The sequence below is a fragment of the Mchenga conophoros genome, linkage group LG16 (assembly GCF_057382185.1).
Source record: "Mchenga conophoros isolate Kocher_MC1m ecotype Shallow Benthic linkage group LG16, M_conophoros_male_GT1.1, whole genome shotgun sequence".
Taxonomy (NCBI): domain Eukaryota; kingdom Metazoa; phylum Chordata; class Actinopteri; order Cichliformes; family Cichlidae; genus Mchenga; species Mchenga conophoros.
Genome location: NC_140541.1, coordinates 38,564,950 through 38,579,949, shown reverse-complemented (window position 1 = coordinate 38,579,949; position 15,000 = coordinate 38,564,950). Strand labels below are relative to the sequence as shown.

Below are 15,000 nucleotides of genomic sequence, written 5' to 3'. Positions count from 1 at the left end.
GCCAGATATCAGAGAGCCGTAAGCTGCTGTCAGCACACTGCTTGCTTGTAAGGAAGTAAATACTTGTATGAAGCTCTACAGTCATCAGACAGACATCCCAGCTGTCGTCGGGGTCAAAGGCCCGGACAGGTCACCACACTGACACTCTCAGAAGGACGACGATCACACCCACAGATGATTTAGAATCACCTAACGCATGTGTTCGTACCAAGAGAGGAGCCCCCCCACACACACACGCACACACACACGCACACACTAGGAAGGTTAAAATGATAGAAACCCTTCTGTCACAGCAGCAACTGCATCAATAATAGAACAAACACAGAGAGGAAATAAGAAGAAGACAAAGACACAGGAAGACATCCAGAGCACGAAGCATCAGGACAAACCTCTGAGAGTACACAGTTCATGAAAAGATTTAAAACACCAGCCCGACCCTCACAGGGAGGCTGACGTTACATAATGCAGGGGCCGAGTTAGGAAAGCAAAGATGGTTCCACGTGGATCTGTGTGGGTATGTGCACATAATCACATGCCCCCCACACAAATGATTCAGATTCAGATATATAAAGACACACAGACAAAGGCAAACATATAAGCACCCCCCCCCCCCCCCCCCCGCACACTGACGCCTGCTCTTCACCGTCAGCAGGTCCTTCATTCATTTTCATTTTCCTGAGCTCTCACTCAGCATCCTCGCCCTGTGCACCGAGCTCTGCGCGTGCAGACAGTGGATAGAGGAAGTGCTTATTAGATCAGCTTCGCTCTAAGTGACGAATGAAAGTCCCCTCATTGTTTGGCTTTTCAGCATGATGCAGAATCACACTCTGAAATCCTTCAATCACTTTGTTCATGGAAAACAGAGCCTGCAGGAGACGCTGGATATGAAAAGCTGGTCATGCCACAGTTTTCTGTTTTTGGTGCAAAGCAGTGATTCTCGCGCTGGATCCTGTCAGTGAGCTGACGTCCTCAGCTGGCACATTTGGAGGTAGTGGTTATCGCTGCTGTGAAACGGATCTGTTTCTCACTCTTTATGTGCCATTACGTCATGTCTGCTCGATGCTTTTCACAGCAAACAGAAGGAATGTGCTCAGGTGCAGAATCGGATCTGGCTTCAGAAGCTCTGAAAGCTGCTATGACCTGATATCTGTTCAGTGATGTGGAACCAAAGAGATGCAGCTGTGTTAAGATACATTTCTCTATTTTTAGAATATTACTGTATATTCGATATTCTGTGCAACTATTTTTAATTCAAAGACTAAAAATAAGAATTCATATCTCAGAGTTGAGGAAGCACTGATGTGTCGATCACAGGCAGGACTCTCTGGGTTCAGGTGTGTTTTGTAACGACTGTCTTTTTCATGCTTGTTTCCCACATACAGCCCCCCCCCCCCCCCCCCCAGCTCAGCCTTTATTTTCAGCCGACAGGATCAAAGGAATTTCAGAGCACGCTGGAAACATCTCGCTGGTGGGGAAGCCCACGTGGATCCGTGTTTGTTTGATGGTCTCTCTGACGCTGTAAAGTAAATTGGTGCGGAAGACTGTGACACGTTCCTCTGCACTGCTGTCTGTCATGGTGACATTAGCCGGAGGGGACAGGTGCTACAACACCTGGGTGATGCACGTGAACTAATTGTATGTACAAGGGCAGCACACGGGACGAGCTGTATGTGCAAGGAGTTCGTAACCTTTGCAGTCAGACATGCTTCTAACTGTGCTTCCAGCAGCTGCTAATTTCACATCCTTTCCTGTTGGTTTGTTTAATGAGGTGTTTATTAAAAGCTCTGAAATCTCTGGCTTGATTATAAAGCTGATATGCTTCAACCAGGCCAGTTATGTAATTCAGGATTGATTCGGCCTTATGGATTTGCATACAGTGTTGCCACGGGAGCGCTGAAATACTCCAATTTGAATTTTAAATCACAGCTGAGTGTGGGCTTCATTGATCTCGAGTAATTTCCTGTGACGTGCAGGCCTTCAGTTCAGTTCTTTTTCCTAATAACAGCTGCTGCGCTCCATTTTAAATCAATATAAACATCTGCATAAAACACGGCTTCTTACTAAAAGCTTCAAAACTTTTGATCTTGAAGTTTCAAGCAAAGTCAAACTAATTTGGGCAGAAACATCGATAAAAGATTCTGCGCACGGAGAGGCCATTCACTGTTAATGCCAGTTTTTTAATTACAGAGCAGCGTTTGGTTTTTAAGATCAAGGTTTCAGCATGTAGCAACAGCATCTTTGTTGTGTTTACCAAACAAAACCAGCCAAGATATAATAACCTGTAATTATGAAATCTTTCTCAGGCACAACAGGACTCGTGTGTCCCGATTACTGCGGCCACATGACACGTTTGCCTGCTCGTACATTCAGTTCTAACATGGTTGCAGTCGGTCCTTTGACCCGTGAAAAACAAGAAGCTAGTCTATCATGTCATAAAATTAAAGAAGAAAATCCCTCAAAGAATCAAATATTAAAAGAAACTGTTTCTCTGCAGTGGATGAGACGACTGAATCTCACCACAGTTTCACGTAACAGGAACGAAACAGTAAAGTTTACCTCGGCTTCATTCTTCATTCTAACCTATAAGATCAGTTTGACAACCTGAACCACGAGAATCATGTGATTCGAAGACAACGCTGCTTCATTAAAGTGTGGCGCCGCCATCCTTCACGCTTTCTGTCACTTCTGCAGCCGGTCCGTCCCGTTATCTCGTCCCCAGAAACACTTCAGCTGTGTTCAGTGTGCGTTTGCAGCATTTTTCTGTTTTCTGTTTGCGCTGTGTTTGACCTCTCAGGGCCACCGTAGATTACGCCTTTGAGTTGTTTGGCTATCTCAGAAAGTGCCCCACAAGAGAGAAAAAGACATTTTTTAATAAAAAAAAGGTACTTTTAAGTTTTTTCATCGCAAAAATAGACCAGAGACCAGATCAGCCATGAACTAAGCTAGCTTACAAACGAGTCTGAGGCCAGTTAGCACAGAGTTTAACAGAAAACTGAGACTCCGCCCATTTTTTGTTTACTAAAAATGGGAGGAGTCTAACATACCTATGTGACTCCAGCCAATAGATATTTAAGCAAACTAATGTAATCAGAGTAATTTACTAAGCTAACACTGAACATTTCAATGATTAAATTAAAACTGAAAATTTTGGACAGTGAATAAAAACTTTATTCAACCTCAGATGTGACAACAGAAACACAGAGACGTGACCTCCTGTGTGCACGGTGCTTCTCTTATCACTTCTCTTTCTTCTGCCTTCCTCTGCTGCCTGCTCACATACTACTCTCTCTATGTATTATTCACCACTTGTCAGAGCTCTCGCCTCAAACTGCACATCACAAGTGGCCTCTCCATCACTTCCTCCATTTACTCGTGAGCCGTGTGCAAAGCTCCCCATGCGATTTCCTTGTGTCAATAAATGTATCCAAGCACCATCACAATCAGGGTGTAGCGTCTGGTTAATGCATGACTCATTAGTCGGGTCCTCGGTGATGCTGCCGTGCTGCTTAATGAACTGATGAAGCAGTGAGTTTTTAAAGTTAGAGAAACGGTGGGGCAGCGCTCCACATGGCGCCCTGTGACGCTGATGTGTCTAAAGCAGAGTGGCAGATATGAGCACATGCACACTTTCTGTGCTGGTTGTTAGGAACTGCTCGGGTTTGTTGATTCTGCTATTTTTATGTCCTAACTCCATTTTCCGGAGGTCATTTGTCAGACGACGCGTGAACAAAATAGTCGTACATTCGGCTGTGAAATCTGAATTTATGTACCTTATACCCCGAGTCTCCAAAAATAATAACTTTGTTCAGGGACTGAAAACATTTTGCTGCTGTTGGTGTCTCAGCACACACGATCCCCGCGAGCGCTGCGGTCAGTGCTGCGCAGGCCACACACAGCGTGTCCATGTTAATCACACCACTTGTTTACTTTTCACTCAGCTGCTTGTGACATTTATGATAATTAGCTTGAGCTGATGTAATGCAATATTGAGCTGATGATGGTTATCAATAACAAGGTCGGTGCTGGCTTAAACTGAGAAGCTAGCTAGCTTTTGTACCTTAGTGGTTGCTAATGACTGAGAAGCAGAGGAGAGCTGACGTGTTACTCTTATTTATCTCGTGCACACTGAGCTCCACAAAATTAGCAGCGTAGCGCCTTTATGTTGTAGTCACATGTAGATCGGAAACATCCCGTGCTGCTTCTCTGTGTTGATCCGTATTTGGAGACATAGCTGCTCAATGCACAATTGGCTGGCAGTGTTGGGTGCTGCTTGCTATTTATAGAAACAGGGGTCTAGACCAGCTCTGCAGCTGAACGCTGTGTGGAGAAAGAGGCTCGTGGGTGGCATGAGGTGGTATTAGTCTCGGGGGTGGGGGGTGTATGCGTGCAGAGGGTGATGCGATTGAACATCACGCTAGCGTGCATAAAGGTTGTGTTTGTGTGGACATCAGAGAGAGCGGAGCGGGGAGGAGGGTGGATGGAGACAGGAGTTGATGTAATGTCGCCTCTGGCAGCCATAACACAGATGTACTGCAGGTGGTCCTCAGATACTCGCTGCTCGCTGCGTGCACACATGCATGTGTTCGCCTACATCCACAGCATGAGCATGCTTGTAATAATTAGGGTTTGTTTACTCTCTCTTCTTAATTTAACTGGTGTGTGTTTTACTCACAGACTGCAGACGTAAATAGGTGTGTGCTGCACGTCACTGTAGGATTACCTAATGCAGCTGTGGCCTTCAGAGTTTTGAACTAAGGGTTTTCCTGGAGTCAGATACTCGGGGTAGTGGGCGGGGCCTCAGTGGATCGGGGTAGTTCCTGAGATTCGAGCTGATGCTTGATTGGACTGGGATCTGGGGACTTTGGAGGCTGTGTCGTTGCCTCGGGCTTTTTGTCGTGCTTCTCGAGCCGTTACTGAGGATTTTTCTGTGGAGTGGCATGGCACATTGTCCCGCTGGAGGAAGCTTTCATGGGGGAAGTTCTTAGTGTGCAACAGTGCTGTGTCAAAGCAAACGGGACACGAATGATCTGAGGCTTCCCAGCAGAATTGTACCGTAACAGGACTGCCACTGGAGAGGCGCCATGACCATAGCTGAGATTTTAAGCATTTAAATAGCACTGACAGGATCGTCTACAGCTCTACAGGAGGGTGAACATATGTCAGTGTCGTATTGTTCTGAAGGCGTCACTCGTAGAACGACTGGCTGGCTAAGGCTTGGTGTTAAACTTGACCTTACAGGGAGGTAAAAGAAAATCATTTAACCTCGACGTCAAGAGGATAAACTATTCATGCAATAAAAAGCTTTAACAAACATCTCTGACTAATTAAGGGCATGGGACAGCTGAGCTGGAGCTCCTGATGTTAGCAGCCTGTGCAGAGAATTACAATCTCCAAGCCGTTGTTTTTCAAAGTAGCTTAAGTCATTGAACATGCGTGTGAGAGTGCTGCTGCTGGAGTTTATGGTGCATATCCGAGTGTCACGGCTCAGTGCCTTCAGAAGCATCAGCAGCCCTGTTATTTCAGAGTTACGCACACACTCAGCAGTACATGTGGTAGCTGTTATTAAAGAGGGACTTAAATAATGGAAAAATGTATTTAGTGGGAACGTTTGTATAGAAATGAGCACAGGCTCAGGTACCTGTGAGAGCTTTCATGTCAACAGTTATCGGGTTTTAAGTGATGACATATGAGCCCTGCTTCTGGGCCCAAACTACTGTGTTTATTAAGACTGTTGTGTTTTTAACATGTTTTGTATCTTGTTCTATTTAATCTGAACAACAACAACAACAAAAAAAAAAAACAGTCAGTGATCCCTGTCGGCCTCTCTCGGTTTTTACCACCACTGTTCATTTTAAAGCTCAGATTTTAACCCTTGCGATGTAACTCCAGCCCCTGCAGCAGTATATGAATGACTAACCTCGTATTGTGGATGGATTATCTCAGTTGTTCTCCTGACTGAAGTTTGGTCCGTTTACAGCATCCTGCCATGCGATTGCATTTGTCTCTAACCATCAGGAACCCTCACGTTAACTTATCGTGTGGAAAAAAGTTAGCGTTCATCCTCCAGCTTCACTGTGTTTATGCTATGCTAACATAGCTGTGTCGCTAGCAGTCACGTAGCACATCATTATATAGCAGCTAGCCCAACTTCAGTAACCCTACAAACGTCACTGCTGTTTAGTTTTCTGTCTTCATTTATGTTGGAAGTGACAGCAGAGCTGTACGTTTGAATTTTTTCAGAAATCTCTCAGTCAGAACATGCTATATCATGTTTAGCTAACTAGCGAGCTAACTTCCTGCTAACTTCTAACTCTGTTAAACTTAATAAATCCTGTTTTCATGGATGCCTGGATGTTAAACTTAATTGTTACACCTGGTAAAGCAGCAACGCTGATCATTTTATTAAAGGTGAAAGAATTTAGACAGTTTGTAACTCTCAGTGATGCTTCAGTGTTCGTTTGACTTTGGGACCTGAAGCGGAGTTTGGGCCCAGGCACGGCTAATGACGTCAGAGTTAAAGACGGGTTAGGGATAGACCGTGAAGCATGAAGTAATGAAAACTCATTATATTAATCATCATCCCCAGTGAGTGTTTCTGCACTGCATAAAACAGGTGGCAGAATCATTAGAAATACAAAGGTCGTCAGCTGCTGCGTGCTGTGATCTGAACACTAAACTGTGGAACTGTCCTTTATTTTTTAAACGTCATTCAGAGCAAATGAAATGAAACTGCTGATTCACAAAACGTCTGTTTAGATCAAAAGCTTATTGTAATGATAACAGCAAATCCTTATTTGCCTAGTATCATGTTTTATGTTGTTAATACTCCTAGACTGCAGGGGGAGCTAGAGAGCAGAGGGAGTTACCTCTGAGTAGACTGTGATGGCGAAGCTTTGTTTACATGTGAACCACAGTTCGATAAAATACCTTCTCTTCAAGTAATGGTGTCATTCTTAAGAACCCATAACAACATAAAGAAACAAGACATGGTGTCAGAAGATGGACTTGAAGAAAGGTAACGGACTACAATATAGCAGTACCGACGGATCAGCTTAGCAGTGAACGTAGTGTAGCTAACTCGCCGAGGGAGAGAAAAGAGACCTAGCGACGTAAGCATGGACGGCTTACACCCACCACCGATTCTTCAGTTGACTGGAAATGTGGCTGAAAATTGGAGAAGATTTAAGCAACGTTTCACGTTGTACCTATCAGCAATTGGACTTGACGAGGCAAGTGATAAAAAGCAAGCGTCAGTGTTTTTGCATATAGTGGGTGATGAGGCACTGGAAGTCTATAATAACTTCACGTTTACTGATGGTGACGGAATGAAGCTGAATAAAATAATGGAAAAGTTTGAGGCTTACTGCATACCTAAGAGAAATGTGACATTTGAGAGGCACAGATTCTTCACATGTGTACAGAAGACAGGGGAGACAATAGATCAGTATGTCACAGAGCTGCAGAACAGGAGTAAAACATGTGAATTTGGAGGACTGACAGATTCTTTGATAAAAGACAGACTTGTGTGTGGGATTCCAGACAACGGTCTGAGAGAGAGGCTACTGAGAGAGGAAAATCTTGACCTGGAAAAAGCATTAACACTGTGCAGAGCAGCTGAAACGGTGAGGGCACAAGCTAAAGAACTGCTTAGTGACAGCTGCAGAGTGGATGCTGTGAATAAGAACACACACAGAGTCAAAAAGGAGAGTGCTGCCGCTGAAATGAAACTGCAATTGAAATCGCCAGCAAACAGGGACAGAAGAGAAAAGACTTGTGGTCGCTGCGGAATGCAACATCCTCCTAAAAAATGTCCAGCATATGGGAAAAGATGCAATACATGTAACAAAAATAACCATTATGCTAGGTGCTGCAAAGCTCAAACCCTGAAACAAAGTGCAGTCCATACTGTGGATGAAGAAGACACAGAGGAACTCTATGTAGCTGCAGTGACAGACAATAAGACAGGTGAAAAGGACTGGATAATGACACTCAAAGTGAATGACACACTCATGAAAGTCAAGCTGGATACTGGAGCTCAAGTGAATGTCATATCAGAAGCAGAGTTCAAGAAAATCAGACCTAGACCTAAAATGCATGCAACGAAGGTGAAAGTGAGTGGATACTCAGGTGCAGAAATACCTGTGAAAGGAAAATGCATGGTTAAAGTGACACACAAAGACAAGGAGCACACGCTAACATTCATTGTGGTGCCGAAGACTGTGCAGCCTATACTAGGGTTACATGCCTGTGAGAGTCTAAACCTAGTGAAAAGAGTGCTCGTTGTGGAAACTGATGATGACATGGACTATAATGAGTTGATGAAGGAATATGGTGACCTATTTCAGGGACTTGGTTGCCTTGCTGGAGAACACACAATCAGAGTCGATGAAAGTGTAACACCAGTCATTCATCCATGCCGCAAAGTACCATTTGCTCTACAAAAGCCACTGAAAGCCGAGTTGGACAGGATGGAAAACCTGGAAGTGATTGAAAAGATCGATGAGCCAACGGAGTGGGTGAGTTCTCTTGTTATTGTGGAGAAAAAGACTGGAAAGCTCAGAGTTTGCATGGATCCTAGAGATCTGAATAGAGCAATAAAGAGAGAACATTTCAAACTACCTACAAGAGAAGAGATAATGTCACAGTTTGCAAAAGCGAAGTACTTTAGCAAGCTAGACGCTTCATCAGGATTTTGGCAACTGAAGCTGGACGAAGCAAGTTCAAAACTGTGCACGTTCAACAGCCCATTTGGCAGGTACAGATTCCGGCGACTGCCGTTTGGCATTGCTTCAGCACCTGAGGTGTATCACAAGACAATACACATGATCTATGAACACCTGGAAGGAGTCGACACGTCAATGGATGACATCATTGTGTGGGGTAGCACAAAAGCTGAACATGACATGAGACTGAGAAATGTTCTTGAAGCAACCAGAAAAGCCAATCTGAAGCTGAACAAAGAGAAATGTCAGCTTGGGGCGAAGGAACTGACATTCGTTGGAGATATCGTGAGCAGTGAAGGCATCAGACCAGATCCTCAAAAGGTGTCTGCAATTGAAAACATGCCGAGGCCGCAATGCAAGAAAGATGTGCAGAGATTTAATGGCATGATAAACTACATGGGAAAATTCATACCCAATCTCTCAGAAAAAATGGCGCCACTGAGACAGCTAACTGAAAAGAGAATCGAATGGGAGTGGAATCATGAACATGAGAAAGCATGGCGTGACTTGAAAGATCTGCTTACAAAGGAACCAGTTCTGAAGTTTTATGATCCAATGAGACCTATTAAGATCTCATCAGATGCATCACAGAGTGGGCTTGGAGCTGTTCTTCTGCAGAAGTATGATGAGTGGCAGCCTGTTGCATATGCATCACAATCCATGACAGACGCAGAGACAAGATATGCACAGATTGAAAAAGAACTGCTCAGCATAACGTACGCCTGTGAGAGATTTCACCAGTTTGTGTCTGGGCAGGCCATCAGTGTTGAAACTGACCACAAGCCACTGATAGCGTTGTTCCAAAAACCACTAAATGACTGTCCACTGAGAATCCAAAAAATGATGATCCGGCTGCAACGTTACACGCTTAACGTGATGTACACACCTGGCAAGCTGATGTACACAGCTGACACATTATCCCGAGCTGTTGATCCGAATGAGCCAGCGAACACCAAGATGGATGATGATGTAAGAGCATATGTGAGCATGGTCACAAGTGCACTTCCTGTCGCAGAAGGGAAGATGGAGCTCATCAGAACGGAGACAAGCAAAGATGGAACGTTACAAGCACTGCGCAAAACCATCATAGATGGATGGCCCAGCTGTAAGCAAAACTGCTCACCTGTTATTCATGAGTACTGGAACTGCAGAGCAGAACTGTCTGTAGTGGATGATGTGGTGTTCAAGGGAAGTAAAATTGTCATCCCAAAGAGCCTGCGAGGAGAGATGCTCAAAAAGATACACGCAGGGCATCTAGGCATGGAAAAATGTAAAAGGAGAGCACGTGAGGTGATGTACTGGCCACGGATTAATCAGGATGTGACAAATGAAGTGTCAAACTGTTCAACATGTCTGACATATCAAGCAAGCAATCCTGCCGAGCCACTAAAGCCGCACCCAGTGCCAGACCGACCATATCAGAAAGTGGGGGCTGACCTCTTTGTGTCTGGAGGAAAGGACTATATTGCAGTCACAGACTACTACTCTTTGTATCCGGAAGTATGTAGACTGCAAACAACAACAGCAGAGGCTGTAATCACCTCTATGAAAGCTGTATTTGCACGACACGGTGTGCCAAGTGAAGTGTTCACAGACAATGGACCACAATTCTCCAATATTAGGTTTGGACAGTTTGCCAAGGAATGGGACTTTGTTCACACAACATCAAGCCCGCACTACCCACAATCTAATGGACTAGTGGAAAAGTCCGTCCAAACAGTGAAGAGGCTGATGAGTAAGGCGAGAGACAGTGGTGCTGACTTCTACCAAAGCCTGCTAGTATACCGCACAACACCACTTGAGTGTGGTATGTCACCAGCACAGCTTCTTATGGGACGACGCCTGAGATCAAACCTGCCCATTCAGGATAATCTGCTTAAAACAAAAGAGGGAAACAGCGTGAAGAAGTTTAAGGAGCAACAAAAAGCAAAGCAGAAGTTCTATTATGACAGAGGAACAAAAAAACCTACCTGAACTGCATGCTGGGGATCAAGTGAGATTCAAAGACAAAACCAACACATGGGCACAGAAAGCAACTGTTCTAAGGAAAGATCAACCACGATCATACATCATTCAGAGAGAAGATGGAGCTATGCTGAGAAGAAATCGCCGAGATCTTCTTAAGGGACCAGTAGTAGTGGAGCAGAGGTTGGAGGCTGCTGAACAACTCCAACACACACATGAGACACTATCACCTGAAACACCTATGCATACACAAGAACAAACACTGAGAAGATCTGTAAGACAAGTAAAGCCACCTATGAGACTGATTGAACAGATGTAATGTGTTGACATGTTGTTTGGAAGATGATGTCATAGTATCTATGCAAGTTTCACTATGTTTGGTTACTAGTGTTGAATGGACCATAATTGTTGAAAACTAGTTGTGTTGTTAACGTTACTTTGATAAAGCCTGGTTTAACAAGTAAAAAACAAATAGAGACTGTTTATGTTTGTGAAAGTAGGTATGTTATTTTATTGTTGAAAAAAAAGGAAGATGTAATGATAACAGCAAATCCTTATTTGCCTAGTATCATGTTTTATGTTGTTAATACTCCTAGACTGCAGGGGGAGCTAGAGAGCAGAGGGAGTTACCTCTGAGTAGACTGTGATGGCGAAGCTTTGTTTACATGTGAACCACAGTTCGATAAAATACCTTCTCTTCAAGTAATGGTGTCATTCTTAAGAACCCATAACAACATAAAGAAACAAGACACTTATTGTTTCTTACTCGCAGGCTGGACGCGGCGTGGAACCCGACCCTGCTTGTGTGACGGATAGCGACCTTAGGATACGTCTCACAAACACACACAAACACACACAAACACACACTCCCTCTCTGGTTGGTGAGCGTTGGTTCTCATCACACTCTGCTGAGTCTGGCAACAATGGCTGCCAAAACCCACACTGTGGATTTAGAACTGGAAGTGTATCATTCAGCAAGTTTCCTTCAGAGTTTTGCAAATGAAATGTATTTTGTAACAGCCACACATTCTCTGACAAACAATGCATCCTGTGTTTTTGCGTGTGTTAATTCCACAGTGTGTGCTGAGAGGCTTTCACTGTGACTCACTTTGAGGAGTTTAGAGGTAAACACTTTACAGGATGCAGCTTGGTCTGTGTGTGTTGCACCGGTTTGTCTGAACTGGAGGAAATCAGCCCAACAACTTTCTCATTCAAAGCTAAAAATAAGAAACTATTTTATATTCTGTATCATCCTGTAATATTACTTTCTAATACTGCAGTTTTCCCATAAACATGTTTTCAGTCAGCTCTGGTGATGTCCACAGCTTTGCATCCCCCCACAGCAGATTACTGTAAGTGAGCCACTGCTGGGAAATTTAACATGACTTACAGCAGACAGCTGCAGAGCATGCACTGCATCTCAGAGTGGGAGAGACAGCCATGTTTTGCCAAGTCAGGCTTTTGTATTTGACTGTGAGTCAAGTTCAATTTCCTTCAGTTCATAATCCATTTACAGTATGAATAAGAGGTCCTGCATCCTTGCTCATTACTTACTGTAAAGCCTCTGTGTTTCATCAGCATGTAAGTGTTAAACATAGATAGATAGACAGACAGATAGACAGACAGCAGTACTTTTGCACTTTTACACTCACCTGTTGTCTAAAACTGTATATTTTCTGTTTTTCTGAAGCGTCTCTGTAAACCTCAGAGATGGCTGTGTGGGAAAATCCCAGCAGATCAACACTCTGTAATAGTCTGCTGGCAGCACCATGTTCAAAGTCACTTAAATCCCATTTGGTCCTCACTCTGATGCTCAGTTCGAGCCGCGTCTACACGCAGCCCTGCGTATTCTTCGCTGCTGCCCTCACCGTCGGTCATTTTAAAGCTTAACCTCAGTCACAGAAAACAGAAGCACTGCAGTCACAAGTGTTTGTGTGTTATTACTGGGTTCAGTTAATGAACAGCACAGCAGCAGGCACACAAATGATTGTCATCATTCACAAAATGTGTTCACATAAAATATGTGCTCACGTTAAAATGTGGTAAAAATGAAAACGATTGAGTCCTTTTGGTGTCATTAGTCATGTTTAAGAGTTCAGTGTTGTAGAGTGTGACCTCATTCAAAGTGAGACTAAACGTGTTGAAGCTGAAACCACACCTCTGCAGCTGGAGTCACGCTGAAACGAAGCATTTCCTGCTTCCTGTTTGACATCACTGTTATAAATCAAGATGATCTGTGTGTTTCTTTGCAGACGGTGCGTCATGGTTTCCCTTACCAGCCCACCGCTTTGGCCTTTGACCCCGTGCAGAAGATCCTGGCCATCGGTTCGAGATCTGGTGGAGTACGAATGTATCCTTTACTTCCTGTTCACTCGCCCCGCCCACACACACAGCAATGACCTCTGATCACACACAGAACACAGACTTAATGTATTTACTGTAAATACTTTACTGCTGCCACAGAAGCAGGCGGCTCCCACTGTGTTATGTCTCTCCTCCTGTACAAACCGAGCAGGGGCCTCCGCAGCTCCGACCTTTGACCTCCCCCTCCGGTTCTGTTTCCTCTTTCTATCCTGTCATTTCGTGTCACTCACTTGTCTGGTTGCAGACTCACCCTGCAACAGTCTCCTGGGTCACAGGGATGGTGGAGGACGAGTAACTGCAGCACAGGTACGATGTTACACCCTCGTTAACACCAAGCGTCCTCCTCCAGCAGAGGCACCAAACACGGACGCTGCAGCAGCCACGCAGACATCCCGCCGGGGTGATGTGCGAGTGGGCCGAGTGGTTTCTGTGCTGAAAGAAAGCGTAAAAGCTCCAGAGTGTCAGAGGTGGACGTGACGCTGTGTGAATATGTGTCTATTTGACAAAGCTAACGGCTGAACCAAATACTTCATCTCTGCTATGAATCCGTTCTTCCAGCCGATCAATATCCCAGCATTTTCCTTTTTAATATGTTCTTCATTCCATAATTATTTCTTTGTATTAGATTTGATTTAAATATTAAAGCGTTAACGTCCCGCAATCATAAAAATAGATTTATCCAATCAGATTTTTTAAAACTTTACCTCTAGGAAGAGAAAATGCAGCAGCTGGCTCAGTAATTGCTACAGACTTCACATTCAGGAGGAACAGAGCTCTGTGTGTGCTTGTTATGGATGGATGACAGATTACATCCAGGACCTGAACCCAGGTTCTTCTAGCACACGTCGTGCTACCTTCACAAATACATTTGAAATTAAGTATGAAAAATGATCTTGTGAAATCCAAGAAAACACCACCAGATATTTCTGTGGATTTCAGCCTTGGCGCAGGTGTGCAGTCTCCTTCAGCGCTTACTCATAAAGTGATGGGCGGATTAATCAATTACGGTTTGATTTATCCCTAAAATCGTATCCCCGGGCCCCGCTGAAGCCCGGAGCTGCTTGTTTGCAGAGCTGGATCTTCTCTCAGGTGACTGCGGTGCCTTCACCTCTGGGCTTTCTCTGAAGCAGATACCTGTGTTCTCAGACACCTGAGGGGTCCATGTCTCTGGTTTTCGGTTTGTTGCAGATTGGGACGCGCTGTAGCTTTGATTTAATCTGCTTGTCATCTTTGATCAAACTGAGCTGAGAAGCTTTAAACCTGGTTCAGGTGAGATCAGGTTTAGATGAGTTAGCCGTTAGTCCCCACTGCTGTGTCCTACACCCGACAGTAGAGCTCGGCTGGGCTTGCAGCTGCATGGAAGCCCTTGAGTGACTTAGCATTTGTATTGACATGCTGCACACACCTCCCTCGGCTCCCGAGTGACCCGTCACAGACTCTCTGGCTCTCTCTCGGTCTCACTCCTCAATTTTGCCCTTTCTCAATCTGCCTCGCCTGCTGTCGTCTTCTGTCTCGTGGACCTTCCCCCGTTTCTGCTTTTATTTATTCACTTTACCCTTCATCTGTCCTTCACAGCCTGTCTCAGTGTCCGTCCTCTTCCTCCCGAGGCTTTGAACATTCACCTGCCATCTTCTGTAACGCTCTCCTTTTGTTTCTCCTCTAGTTTCCTCTCATTTAGCTGTTTTACTACGGCTGGTTGAAATGTATGTAGAAATGTATGCTTGGTTAAAGCGATCACAGTTAATGTTCACATGACACTGTTGACTGCAGGACTGTGGGTTTGTGGGCCGTCTGTGGGAAGTCGGTTTCCCAGCGTGTGGTCTGCCTCTGTACATCCTGAACAGTGATCAATACGTTGGAGTCCCAGTGGAATCTGTTTGCTTTGTTTTCATCCTGAATCTTTGTTTTTTATACCTAAGTGGGCGACTTCATGCATATTTACTTAAGT

The 15,000-nt window shown here is 44.5% G+C and overlaps 1 protein-coding gene across 16 annotated transcripts in view; it reads left to right on the top strand.

Moving 5' to 3' along the window:
• stxbp5l (syntaxin binding protein 5L) overlaps positions 1-15,000 on the top strand; it is a 136,209-nt gene that overhangs the window by 8,162 nt on the left and 113,047 nt on the right. For all 16 annotated transcript variants that reach the window (XM_085248527.1, XM_085248525.1, XM_085248523.1 and 13 more), the window contains exon 2: positions 12,941-13,038. In XM_085248527.1, the coding sequence (XP_085104653.1) occupies positions 12,941-13,038 (98 nt within the window). The remainder of the gene's footprint in view (positions 1-12,940; positions 13,039-15,000) is intronic.